At 35.6% G+C, this 14,910-nt stretch overlaps 1 protein-coding gene across 1 annotated transcript in view; it reads right to left on the reverse strand.

Annotated features, from left to right (window-relative positions):
• Positions 1 to 2,328: 2,328 nt before the first annotated feature.
• Positions 2,329 to 14,910, reverse strand: part of ZNF326 (zinc finger protein 326) — a 46,679-nt gene continuing 34,097 nt past the window's right edge. The window contains exon 12 of the mRNA XM_026497638.4: positions 2,329 to 12,785. Coding sequence (XP_026353423.2) covers positions 12,414 to 12,785 — 372 coding nt within the window. The 3' untranslated portion in view covers positions 2,329 to 12,413. The remainder of the gene's footprint in view (positions 12,786 to 14,910) is intronic.

Consider the following 14,910-nt stretch of genomic DNA (forward strand, 5'->3'; position numbering starts at 1 on the left):
CTGACCAGAAGCCTTACTGGTAACACAATTAACACATATTTTGTATGCTATATTATATATTCTTACAATAAAGTAAGCTAGAGAAAAGAAAATGTTAACGAAGTCATAGGGAAAATACATTTACAATATTGTACTGTATTTATTTTAAAAATCTGCATGTAAGTGGACCTGCACAATTCAAACATATTGCTAAAGAGTCAATTGTGTATCATTTATTCCAGGTTTTTCTAATGCAATTAATATGATAATAGGAATCATTTAATAGCTAACTTAACTGTAAGTCCATACAGCACAAATAGTAAAATAGTCAATTAAGGGCGCCTGGGTGGCTCAGTCAGTTGAGTGTCCAACTCTTGATTTTTGGCTCAGGTCATGATCTCAGGGTCCTGGGATCCAGTCAGCTCCTCGGTCAGGGTGGAGTTCCTTGAGGATTCTCCCCTCCCCCTCTCCCTCTGTCACTCCCGTTTGCATGCTCTCTCAAATAAAAATCTTTAATGAAAAAAAATCAATTAAATTTTTGTGATGACTATCAATAAAACACTTAAGTCTCATGTACAATTCAAATATTTATATTAATCAGTCATATTCTTAGCATTACACATCAAATGCAGGGTCTCAGGAACACACTGCCTCATTAGAATTCCAAATTGAAGAATGTCATACTTACATAGAAATTTGGATTCTTTTACAGTTTTTAGCTCTAGGATAGAAAAGGCTTAGCCCATTCCTTTTGAGTTTAAAATTACAGGCGTATGTTCAGCCTCCTTTAGCTGGATTCGTCTGTTCCCTATAGGAAGTTTATAACTAGTAAAAGGAGTTTTATGCAGAATACAAATTGGGAGTATTACATGACGACCTCTTGAGGACACTGAGTTGTGCAAACAACATCACTTTATCTGACGTAGTAGCTTTAGATTGGTCTATGTGTTCACCCTAGGGTTGTCTAGAATTACAGATCAGGGACATCACTGTCATACCCCAGCTGCTGCAGAAAGCTACTGGAAGAAAAGGAGATTTATGAGTATTTTGGTTGTACTGAACCAAGGATACAGGAGCTATACAACTGGGAGCCTGGTGGCTCTAAATTGTAGGCATTATGCAAAAAGAAAATGCAGAGTTGGGTGTCAAGGGAGTCCTCCAGGAGCAATAGGACATCTTTGTAAAATCTCTAAAGAATGAATTTAACAGTTATTAAAGCCCACCACCCTGTTGTTGCAGGCACTGAACTTTATATTACAAGAAGAGATGCACGGGATTTTCAGAAAACATCTGTCATTTAACAGTGATAGTGACCTCAGCACCGACAAGCAATCCAAATCCCAGTTGAGGAGAGTTATTTACCTCTTTGTGGTGGCTGAGTGTGCAGCTCTAACATTAGCAGGTTATTTAATATCCTGGTCAGGTGAGCAGCTCTGACGCTGAAGGAAAGAGTTGTTTGGAATAACTGATTAATTAGTTCTGTTATATGAGACGCTCATGAATTATCTCCCTTTCATTGTTTTAAATTACCAGGTTGTGATTTTGTTAATGTTGACCAAAGGCCTGTGCAAACCTTACAGAGAAGAGTAAATGTAATCTTTAAAACACATCGTGAAAGATCAAGACTTACGTTGAAATGAATGTGAAAAAAAAAACACACCTAGATTTCTGTATTAATTTTACCAAAGACTTACCAGGTCAGTACTCCCATTTCTCTTTTATTTCTACTTAAAAATAAACAAATAAATGTGCAGTGATATATTTAGGTAACAGTAAAAAAACTAAAATTTAAATGTTGAGAGCTAACTAAGCATTTCAGGGCAGTGCTACGTATTTAATTTTTGCAACAATCGTGCAAGTAAGGTAACATTACTTTCATTTTGTTGATAAGAAAACTGAGGCTTTTTTTCATTTAAATGTTTTTCCCAAGATGGACAGATGGACAGAACTAGAAAATGATACAGCAAGGGTAGGGGGTGGGCAACAGCAGGGAAGGAAGAGCTGTTGAATTCCAGGGCTAATAAGTCATGTTACACTATGCTGCCACAAGAAATGACATTTTTATTCGTGTCAGACACAGGAATATTAAAATCCATCACTTGAAAGGGAAAGCATTAATACTGTAAGTTGATCATGAGCTCCCCCTATGCTCCCTGCCCATATATCCAATTGCTTGATAGCACCATTTCAGTACCCCACAGGCAATGCCAACTTAACACGCCCCCAAACTGATTTATCCTCTTCCTCACCTACACCTGCTATTCCTATTTCACCTACCTCAAAGAACAGTGTCACCATCTACCCAGCTGCAACGAAAAATGGATTAGAAAGAAATACACAAAACTGTTAATGGTGCTATTATCTGGGCAATTGTACTCTAGGTATTTTTATTTTATTCTTTATATTTCTCTGTATTTTCCAGATTCTTTTTAAACATTTACATTATAAATATGACACATGATTATATCCTTAGTATTTAAAAAACAAAAGAGAAAAACAGAAATAAGCAGTTAAAAAAACACTTTCACAATGAAACTTCCCTCCTCACATGTAAACACTATGTATCGTTTCCAACTTTTCTTCTATGTAAATATATTACTGTCATTTTTATGCATTTCTATACAAATATATAGTTTGGAGTTTATACATATATATTTCTTCCAAGTAAAATTCTAATACATACATTATACCTCCTCTTTTCCTCTGAACAGTATGTCTTGGAGATTTTCCCACGTCAAAACATACAGATCTCTCTTATTGTCTCCAATGGCTATACAGTATTGGGAGTATTGTAATGACTTCACATTTTAATCATTCCCTTGTTGCTGAATATTTAGGTTCCCAGTTTCTCATTATTACAAATGCTCAAAGACTGTTCTTCTATAGTCTTGTTTAAGCATTTCTTAGACACACTTTTCCCTCACCCCGTTTTATCATCCGTCAGGCTGGACTGCTTCTAACAATTGATGGTATCTTACTGTTGCTATCAGCCAGGTGGTATTTGTTGTGTTAAAAACCTTCGACACCTTCTGGTAAAAGTAAAGAAGTACTAGCCTCAATACATTTTAGATGAGGTGAAGTAAGTTATCTTTGTACTCATGCACATTTCAGGCATTTGTGACCTCAAGCAAATAAATGGCTATTTATAGGTGGAATGGCTGGATCAAACAGTCTGTGCATTTTAAATTCTGCTAGTTACTTCCAAATTGCCCTCCAAATAAGGTGAAACAATTTATTCAGCCATCAACCTTGCGGAAGAGGGATTTTTTCACCAGAAGTGGCTATTATAAGTCTTTGAATGTTTATTAACATAATGGCTGATAAATGGAAGCTCTTTATTGACTTAATCTTTGGTCTCTTGTACATATTGCAAATATTCTTCCCTTTTACTACTCTTCTTTCAACCTTGCTTAAGAGAGTCTTTCACCCTACAGCCATTTCTTTTATGTACATTTGTCAATATTTCTCCCTATGTCTGCCGGAGCTTATATCTTACTGAGAAAAAACCAAAACTATAAGTTTCTTACATTTTAATACTTGTGTAAGAGTTTTTAATACATTTTAATACTTGTGTAGGGTGTTTACCTTTATCGCTTTAATCCACTTGAAATTTATTTTTGTGCATAGTATGACATAGGTAGGTCTTTTCCCAGTGTGACTATTCTGTCTCTAAACCATTTTTAGGCTACTTTATATTTTATCCATGATTCAAAATTATACCTTCATCATATACTATATATTTATATAATATTGATTTTCTTTAATGTTTCACTTATCTGTTTATCTACTTACTTTTGATATATTGGTGTTTTACATTTCTAGTAAGAAGCAAACTGAATTTTCATTGTTTTTGTTTTTATTTGCATATGAACTTCTGAACCAGTTTAAATGGCATACACTGCTATGTATACCCATTTTCCCCTTTCCTAAAATAGAACCCCTGCTTTTTAGCTGGAAAGATGTCCTACCGAATAAACACAACTCCCCGCCTTCTTGGCAGGTGCATTCATGTGGCTGTTGTAAGCAATGGAAATAATGTACAAACACAGGTGCAATTTCTGGGACCTGTTCCTACTGTGAAGGTGTGTGACTTCTAACAACACTAATTCTAAGTAACAAAATCGTATTGGAAATGTAACTAATTTATAAATTCATTTGAGGATAATTAACATCTGGACAATATTCAGTTTTTACACAAACAGGAACATAGAATGTTTACTATTCATTCAGGCGTTTTATACCCTTTATTAAAATGTATAGTTTTCAGGGAGCTTGCGTGGCTCAATTAAGTATCTGCTCAGGTCATGATCTCCGGGTCCTGGGATCGAGCCTGTATAGGGCTTTCTGCTCAGCAGAGAGTCTGCTTCTCTCTCTCTCTCTCTCTGCCCCTCCCCACTGCTCGTTCGCTCTCTCAAATAAAATCTTTTTTAAAAAAATGTGTAGTTTTCCTCATATGGATCTTGTGCTTTTCCCATAAAGATTGCACCTAAATAATACACAGTTTACATTTTTATTGCAAATAAGTTTTAAAGTCACATTTCTAATTGGCCATGCTAGTCTATAGAAAGCTACAGATTTTCTTATGTTGAATGATTAAACAAAAGTACTTTTTATTATTTCTAATCGTTTTTCTTTTTCTTTTTTTGAGAATGAGTGCACACAGGTGCGTGCACGCCCCCTGGGGGCAGGGGGGAGTGGCAGGCAGAGGCAGAGGGAGAGAATCTTAAGCAGGCTCCATGCCCAGTACAGAACCCCCCAAACCAGGGCTCCATCTCACGATCCTGAGATCACGACCTGAGTGGAAATGAAGAGTCAGATGCTTAACCCACTGAGCCACCCAGGTGCCCCATCTCTAATAGTTTTTCAATTAATTCTCTTGGTTGCACTATCTCCACATCACACTGCCTGAAATAAAGACTCTTCTCTCTCCTAATATACCTATTTCTTGTCGTTAAGTGATTGTAGAGACAACAGGCTTGTTCCTGTCTCAAATGTGGATGTTTGCTGAAGGTTTCCGGTAGACATCTCAGCCAAGTTAAATAGCTTTCTTTCTATTCCTAGCCTCACAAGATTTAAATCTGGATTGTGTTAAATTTTAGGAAATGTTTTTCCAGCATCTGTTGAGATTATGTGATTTTTTTTATCATTTCATCTGCCTTTTTTTAATTACAGTAATAAATTTCCTAATGTATTGAGTTACATTAATAGATTATGCTCTATGCTCTGGATAAACCCTACCTCGTCATGACACATACACTCCTGGATTTAATTTGCTAATGTTTTTTCAGTGATTACATCTGCTCCTGAGTGAGATGGGTCTATAGTTATCTTTCATTATGGAATAAGGGTTCTGCTAGCCTCAGAAACCAAACTGAAGAGGTATTTCAGATTTCTGTATAATCTGGAAGAGCTTAAATAAAATAGGAATTCTTCCTTAAATTTTCCTAAGTTGCTGTTTCATTTTAAACGTAAGCATTACACGGACCATGCTTACTTTTATATCTGATTAGATTTTATTAATTGATTGCTATCCACTTGTTAATTTCTAACTTATTGCACTGTGATAACAGGACACAACCTATATGTAATTTCTTTGTGGCTTGCTTCATGGTCATTTTTCATGGTATTTGAAAAGAAATACTCTAATTATTAAGCTTTTTAATTACTTGGTTCAAAAACCAGTGTCCTCATATTTGAACTCTTCAGCCAATAATTTCTGAAAGGGCTGTGTTCAAATACTAAGCTCTGATTGCAAATTTGCCAGTTTCTCCTCAAGTCTTTCATTATAATTTGATACCATGTTGTTGTGCATAGCTTTGTGACAGTTAATTTCTGGATCCTTCCATGTTCTTGATTTTCTAAAATGTTTTTATTGTGCCCTCTTTCTTAAAATGACAGTTTGACTCAAGATAGAATTCTAAGTTCAAAATAATTTTCCCACGCAACTTTAAAAATAACAGTATCTTCTAGCATCCCAATGTACAGATGACATATCTGAGACCAATGTGATTCTTTTCCCTTACAGGTAAATTGTTTCTCCTTAAGGAATTTTGAGATTGTTTTCATTATCCTGGGATTATAGAAATTTTATCAGGATATATTTTAAGTGCTTGTCTCTCTCTTCATTTTCCTCAATACTTCAGACTTTTAGTATGTGGTCAGTCTTTCATCAGAAAAAAATTTCTTCCTATTATTTACTTCTTTTCTTCACTTTTTCTGTTCTTAACTTCTGGACCTCCTATGCATACATACATATATTCATTGATTCAAAAATATTTACTGAGCATTTACAATGCACCCAGCATTGTGACAGATAAAGGACTTTCAATGCTAAATTCTCTATACGTATGGCTCCTAACCTCATGAAGTTTCATTTTAAATGGATGGTGTTTACCTGGATCTTCTGTCTCAACTTTTCTCATGATTTCCATCTTCTGACCTTTTCTTATAAGATTCTGGAAGTACCCATGAAGCTTAAAATTCTAGCTCAATAATAACTATTTCCAAGATACTTCTTTCTCACTACAGCTTGCATTTTTTAAAATTAGTGCAATAACCTCTAAAATTCTTTGGAGATTACAATGATATATAATGCTATATCTAAGCATTATATATAAAAATACTTAGTATAATTACCACTAATTATTATTACATAAAATACGAAATTTACTTTAGTATTTACTAAAATATTTTAAAGTTTAAAGGTTTGTTTTTTTTAACCTGCATTATATCCCCAGGATTATTTCTGCTTGTTAAGTATACTGTTTACCTTTCATGTTGCTCTCTTCCTTAAATGTCTGTTGCTTCTGCGTTGATTATTATGGGTAAATGAGAACTGAACCTAGGGGTCAGCAAACGTTTTCTGTAAAGGGCCAGTTAGTAAGTATTTTAGGTTTTGGAAGCCACATTAGGTATCGGTCACATATTCTTTATTTTTTTTTTGTTATGTTTTCTACAACCCTTTAAAAATGTAAAATCCATATGAAAACAGGCAGTGGGAGGCTTGCAGATGGTGGTCTGCAAAACTACTAGATCTGTTGGTGTTGCTACCTAGAGTTTATTTTCTCAATTTGATGAAATTCCCTGGCAGATTTTGATTACAAGAAACCTGGCATTTTAATTGTGTGAGGGAGGAGGAGGGTGGAATCAGTTGGAAAAATGGAAAATGGACAGCCACCAGGTTTTAGAAAACCACTGTTTTCTAATTATGAGGAATCAAAGCCCCTTGTGGTATCCACAAAACATCTAAGGCATTACCACACTTTGACAGCTGCTATATATATATATGCTCTGGGAGTCTACCACATCAGAAGTTTCACTCTAACTGGCAAACAGCAAGCTGTGTTATGGCTTTAGATTGGAGGAGTATCATGGACCATGATTCCTAACCAGGGACTAGCATAACTAGTCAGTCCTTCAATAACATGGCTTACCATACTACAGTCACCCACTCTGACAGCTGCCTCTAAAAATGGAGGTATGGGCACCTGGGTGGCTCAGTCAGTTAAACGTATAAGTCTTGATTTCAGCTCAGGTCATGATCTCCACTCAGGTCATGATCTCAGGGTTGTTAGGGCCAGCCCCGCATCAGGCTCCATGACCAAGTTCCCTCTCTCCCTCTCTCTATGCTCCTCCCTTCTCTGCTCTAAAATAAATAAACAAACAAATAAATAAATAAGAATGGGGGTGCTTCCTTAACTTTCATCTCTATGTGGACTGTGGCTCTCTGTTTCACCAAGATCTGGTTCCTTATTTTGTATCTTCTAGAAATGCTTCACAGCAACCTTGGTATCTTTCCAGTGTGGTAATGAATTTATTTTTATTACTGTAATTTTTTATCATTGTATAGTTTCTGTAATTTTAATAGGACTTAGAAGATAATGACTGGAATCCAGTATGTCATTTGGATCTGGACCTCTCCCAAAATTCATAATCTCTATTTATCTAATAACTAAGCTGCTTTACAGTTGTTCCCTTCTACACTCTCCGTCACCAAGAAGGCCATCTCTTTTTTTTTTTTCAAAGATTTTATTTACTTATTTGAAAGAGACAGCCAGCGAGAGAGGGAACACAAGCAAGGGGAGTGGGAGAGGAAGAAGCAGGCTCCCAGCAGAGGAGCCTGACGTGGGGCTCGATCCCAGAACGCCGGGATCACGCCCTGAGCCGAAGGCAGACGCTTAACAACTGCACCACCCAGGCGCCCCAAGAAGGCCATCTCTTATCACCAGCAATCCTGCCTCACCCCTACCTCAAACACAGTCTTTTAAAAAAATTTTAAACAAAAACTAGGAAAATCAGGAGAAGGGGAAGGGGGAATGCACGAAGAGACTAGCATGACCGCTTCTGAGGAGGCCCAATCTGGTGGCAGCACGGACTGAATTTACCACACCCAAGCGTCCACCCCCAGGCTTGAGTGCTCCCTGATTTTGCTGCATACCAAACAGAGAACCAGCCATCTGGGTAGGAACTATCAAATAAAGTCACACTGTTAATTTAAAATACGAACTGTAACAGTCACATGGACTAAAACACTTCTGCCTACATGACTACTCCATTTTCTGTCCATCAGAACTACCACGGATTCCAAACTGTAATCAAAAGTCTGTCATTAATGCCTCTGAAATGTATGCTCAAAAATGGTGAAAGTAGTAAATTTTATGATATGTGTATTTTACATATACATAAAGTTTGTATTCACAGTAAGGACAACTTGGTAGGCAAAGTAAATGTCAAATAATATAAGTCTGATAATAAGATAATCTAATACCAACTACTTCTAAATAACAACAATCTTGCCAATAAAAAGAGAATTCTCAAACACATGCTAACATGCATTACCAACATTTGCCTTTGTAGTTCTTTTTTTCTATATGTCCATGACTTTTGGGATACAAATTGCTGCAGAAATTTTGTCATTTTCACCTCATTCTTAGAAAGGATTAACAGTTTTTTAGATATGCTATATAATACTATACCATTATAAAATATAGTATTATATTATAAAATACAAGTATATTTTATAATATGCTATAGTATAGTAATATAAAATATAATATCTAGATTTTGTAACACAGATTATAGTTAAATCTTGGCAACTCTAGGAACCATTCTGCCTCCTGAAGCGTATCATAAATTCAAATGTTTACAGGCACAGGCAGTTAATATAAATATATTAAAGACTGAGATACAAGGCTGAAGAAGCAGGCAAGAACAGAGAACTTACAGAACCACATAGGCCATATTAAAAGAATCTGGAAGTTACACTGACATGTATAAAAAGCCGATAAAGGATTTCACTTCAAGTAGGGGAATGATATGAGAGAGCTTGTTATACGGGAAAACTGTTAGTTCTATTATTAGAACTTCAACTTGTAAGAATTACATAACCTAATGAGAGAAAAACAACAAAAACAAGAATAAGGTCCAATTTTCTGACTCCCAGAAATTTGTAACAGGTCATTCCAATGCTTTCGTAAAACATCATGAGAATTCCCCAAACCTGTGCCTGTTGACTAAAGGGCAGAAGCTCCTGCTTTGATACAGAAGTTGCAGACACTAGAAATTTGAGGCCACTCTAAGTGTTCTTGAAATGCAATCACTGACCACTACCAACAGAATCACTTAGGTATCTATTAAAATACATCATCTGCAAAGAATATGGTCTAGTAAATCTGGGGTACATGGGCCCCAAATCCTTACTTTTACAAAAATTTAAAACTACTGCCCTTATGTCTCCTTAGAAGAGCCTCATCTTAACATTTAAGGTGACCTAAAGGATAAAGAGTCCAAAAAAAGCTAACAGGTACAGATTACAGAAAGTGCAAAGGTCTGGACATAGGGAAGAGCTTCATTTAAAAACTAACAGAAGGCCACCATGGCCAGTGAGAAGAACAGCATGATATAAAGCAGGAATGCTAGTCCAGGCCTGATTACCATGAGTAAGTGCACAGATACAAAAAGAAACAGAAGGCTAGTATTATCTTAATTATATTTTTAGAAGATTATACTTCTGTATGGAAAACTGAATCTAGCAGGGCAAAACTAGAAACAAGATTAGTTAATAAACTACTTTAATAGTCTAGGAAAGAGATGATGGGGACTTGAACTGGGATTGGTAGCAGGAAACATGGAAGAGGGGACAGATAAATTTTGGAAGTAGAAAACACAGACTTTCTGATAGACTGGAGGTGGGAGGTAATAAAAAGGAAAGAATATAGGACGGTCCCTAGGTATCTGGCTTAAACAACTGTGTAAGTTTTAAATAAATTTCTTTGGTTATTATTAATTACATGTTTAGATTTTTAATAAACAATAGTTGGATAACAAGTTGAAAGGTTATTAAAGACATCATATAAATTCTTATCACAAAAGTACTGAAAATATAAACTCTAAGGATCACAAAAATTAATCTGCCTGCAAATTAAACTGCCTATCTACAAATTATCTAAACAGGATATACATAAATTTGAACTTCTGAAGTAAGTACAATAACAAAATACACTTTATTAATAATACCTTGCAAATAAGCTAGTCTGGATAAAGGTTTTTACATGTTTCCCACAAAAAATTACTATTTAGATGTTCTTTATCTCTTATTCTAAAACATTTATGGGGCACCTGGCTGGCTCAGTAAAGCATCAAACTCCTGATCTTGGGGTTTTGAGTGTGAGCCCCATGCTGGGTATAGAGATTACTTAAAATCTTTTTTAAAATTAAATAAATAAATAAAGTGTTTACTTATGTTATACAGACTCTTGCTACAGGATTCTTTCCAGAAGTTTCAAATTTCAAATTACTAGGGACATTCTTTAAAAAAAAAAAAAAAAAAACACTCTAATTAGTACCAAAAGAACCCACTAATTATAATCCAAAGGGATCTGTTCTCCTTTTACCTTACCCCTACACAAATATTTTTAAATAAAGGAGAAACTAAATAAATAAACAAGTGAGAAACTAGACCATTGATCAAGTCCTATTATTCTTAAAATTTTTAACTCCTGAGCACAAATGCTTTCTGAAGTCTATTTAAGCAAATACAGACTCAGCTAGGATCCAAATTTCTCCAGTCCTCAACTAACCTTCTCTTATTTGTCCCTGAACCCTGTAAGTGGATACAAAGGATTTAAAGCTTAAAGATAAGCAAATCTAGCCCACAACAATGAACCCATATTGCACCCCCCGAAATGTATTTGTAAAAGCTTTGTTGTATGCAAAAAGAAATTACCTGTGAAATTCTACAAATGCCTATACATTCAGGTACTTAATGCTTTAAAATTACTTAATATTCCCATATACTCATCCATTCAATGTGTCAAAATTTTGGGAAGCTAATTTATTTCACTGAGAGTCCCCCTCTCAAAAGAGGCCAGAGTAAAGATTCAAAGAAATAAGAGCACTACTTTTCAGTAACATAGATGGTCATTTGAAAATAGACCGTCAATCTCATCTTCTCTTTTTCAGTATGTAAGCCTACAAACTACAAAAAGCTTAAAAAAAAAAAAAGAAAAAAAGAAATATTCAAGAGAGAAATCCTTCTTTTTTAGAAAAGTGATAGTTTGCTTCTTGGTTCTTCAGCTAAAAACAGACATGACAAAAGAACTAACACAACTATAAAAAATTATTTGTATCCAAATGTATTTTCAAGAAGATTTCAAGATCTGACATAGGCACAAAGAAAAGGAAGGAACTGAAACAAGTATAAACAAGTCAGTTATAGACTGACCTCAACTTGAAATATGTTAAAAAATATTTTAGTAGTACTTTTAAAAATGATCGAATTTTTTCTTTAATTCGACTCTTGTCAATCATCTTGATATACTGTGAGCTAAACTACATTAAGACAAAAACCTTAAATACTCATTTAATTGATGAATTGTTTCATTTAAAATTGTTAATCCAGGGAAAGAGTTTTTGTAAAAATCGTTTTATTGCTACAAAGGGAAACATGGTCACAAAAAGCCTTTAAGCGTATCTTAACGCAAATTACTATTCAATGTCCAATGCCGTAAAAAAATACACAGAGCACAAAATACTTGCCCAATTTATCTCTTCTAGGGTAAGTATTCAAAACATTAATGCACACTTGAATATATACTCCCAACAGCAGCATTTAAGTTCAAATGATTAGAGTAGATATACTAACAATACACATCTGTTATCCTTAACACCAATAAAGTAATAAAAAGTAAGCTTAAAAATTATACAAACAATTTATCTAATCTAAGTTTGGTAGCTATAAAAACTAAACTAAAATAGTCTTACCTTCATTTTATTAAACAAATGCCAAACATTTAGAAATTATATAAAACAAATTTGAATGTGTGGAATGCATGCAACATGGGTGTTAATTCTCATATTTTAAACTATTAAAATTCTTACCCTTTTCCATATTAGGAGAGAAATTTAAAGCTTCTTTTCAATCTAATACCTTATATTTAATTTTCTTCAGGTTGGTCAACAGGGAAGTCAACAGGCTCTTCCTTTGCTTCTTCTTCCTCTACTTCCTCTCCTTCCCCCACTGCCTCTCCTTCCCCCACTGCCTCTCCTTCCCCCACTGCCTCTCCTTCCCCCACTCCCTCTACCTCCCCTGCTTCTTCTGTGTCTTCCACTCCCTCTACTACTCCTCCTTCTCCCCCTTCCTCTGCTTCCTCCACTTCTTCTACTTCCTCTACCTCCCCCACTTCCTCTTCTTCTTCCTCCTCCTCCTCCTCTTCTTCAATAGGTTCATCAATCTTTTCTTCCTCTTCCTCATCTCCTTCTATCTGTTGATCTTGAGAATGATCTTGAATTTCAAAAGGATTCTCACCCTAAAAAGCCATGAGGAAAAACAGCTTTTAAAATCAGTACATTCATTTTTGTTATAAGTGAAATTTTTATTTGCTGTAACATTAAAAATAAATACAATTTGAAGCTTTTTATTTTGACTCATGAAAAATCCACTACGTATTTGCTCAGTACCTACTTCATACCAAGGTGATAAATTACTTAAGTCACTACTTTACATTCCATAAACCGCAACACTTAAAGGCCACATTTTCCTAACTGAATTTCTAAAATCATATACATATGACAAAAGCAAATATGTGGGTTTTGGTAGAAACAAAGTAGATAAAGCAAAGATTTATGTTCTCCTAAATTACACCAGGATTCAATGTACTACTGTGGTAGGATCTCTTTAAAAAACACTCAAATGGGGGGCGCCTGGGTGGCACAGCGGTTAAGCGTCTGCCTTCGGCTCAGGGCGTGATCCCGGCGTTATAGGATCGAGCCCCACATCAGGCTCCTCCACTATGAGCCTGCTTCTTCCTCTCCCACTCCCCCTGCTTGTGTTCCCTCTCTCACTGGCTGTCTCTATCTCTGTCAAATAAATAAATAAAATCTTTAAAAAAAAAAAAAAAATTAAAAAACACTCAAATGGGGCGCCTGGGTGGCTCAGTCATTAAGTGTCTGCCTTTGGCTCAGGGCGTGATCCCGGTGTTCTGGGATCGAGCCCCATATCAGGCTCCTATGCTGGGAGCCTGCTTCTTCCTCTCCCATCCCCCCTGCTTGTGTTCCCTCTCTTGCTGGCTGTCTCTCTGTCAAATAAATAAATAAAAATCTTAAAAAATAAATACATAAATAAATAAAAAACACTCAAATGAAAATCAAGTCTTGTTAAAAATGCAAATGAATGAAAATCAGGTACCTATTAGCTATGCCTTACTTTTACTTTTAAAAAGTAGCTAAGTCTTTAATTCACTATGGGCACCGAGGTGGCTCAGTTGGTTAAGCGTCTGCCTTGGGCTCAGGTCATGATCTCAGGGTCCTGGGATCAACTCCTTGCTCAGCGGGGAGTCTGCTTCTCCCTCTCCCACTGCCTCTACCCCTGCTCGTGCTCTCTTTCTCTCTCAAATAAATAAAATCTTTAAAAAAAAAAAAAAACTGTAATTCACTAACATTCACAGATACAACTTTTTTATATTAATTTATATAGATACTTGAATTATGTGTTTGGATTAAGTCTCATACACTAGACCATATCAGAAGGCTATATTAATATAGTAAGAAATGAAGAGGCAATGAAGGTTATTAACCAAAAAGGTATAAGCCTGGTGCTATATTTCAAGACCCATCAGGTAGGAATCCACAGGATAAACTGAAGTCCTAAGAGAAGAAATACTAGTGACGGGGTTACTCTACTAAGCCAGGAAAGGAAAGTGTAAAAGATGTAGCGGCACCATTAACAGAATATGTAAATTAGGATAGGGAAAGTGGAAGAAGCAGATGTATGCTGTATATAATTAGAATTTAAGATGTCTAAATGTCTAAGAGGCAGCTAGAAATTCACAACTCAGAAGAGAGTTCAAAGTAAGACACTGAGATTTGTGAACTGTTTGCACACAGTGAATAGTGAGGCCAGGGAAATAAGTAGAATAAAAGGGCCAGGGAAGTAAGCAGAATAAAAGGGCTGATGATCAAAACCCAATGAAAATGCCTATACATAGGGACAGAAGTTAGGGGGAAAAATACTCAGTGCAGGAGGAAACCCAGGATAGTAAAATATTATCTGGCAAAACAAAGTTTCAAGAATATAAGTGACAGATTAACAGTGTCAAATAATGCCAACAGGTAATACTAGAAAAGAACTGAAAAAGGTCACTAGAGTTGATAATTATCAAAGTTGAGTGTGGGTACTTGAGGGATTTATTACACTATCCACTTCCATATGTTTAAAATAGTAAATAATAAAATGTTAAAAAAAATGTATTTGAAAATTAAGTCACCAGTTATCTGAGGGCAGTTCCCAAAGTACGATGTAAGTGGAAGCTAGACAGCAAGGACTGGCCAAGAACAAGTCTTCGTAATGTCCTCTAAGCTCTCAAAACCCACAGGCCCAAGTCCCACAATCTGAGACTTTAATTTAGTCAAGTGCTAGAGCTCTTGCTAAAAACA

Source organism: Ursus arctos, unplaced genomic scaffold (assembly GCF_023065955.2).
Source record: "Ursus arctos isolate Adak ecotype North America unplaced genomic scaffold, UrsArc2.0 scaffold_12, whole genome shotgun sequence".
Taxonomy (NCBI): Eukaryota; Metazoa; Chordata; class Mammalia; order Carnivora; family Ursidae; genus Ursus; species Ursus arctos.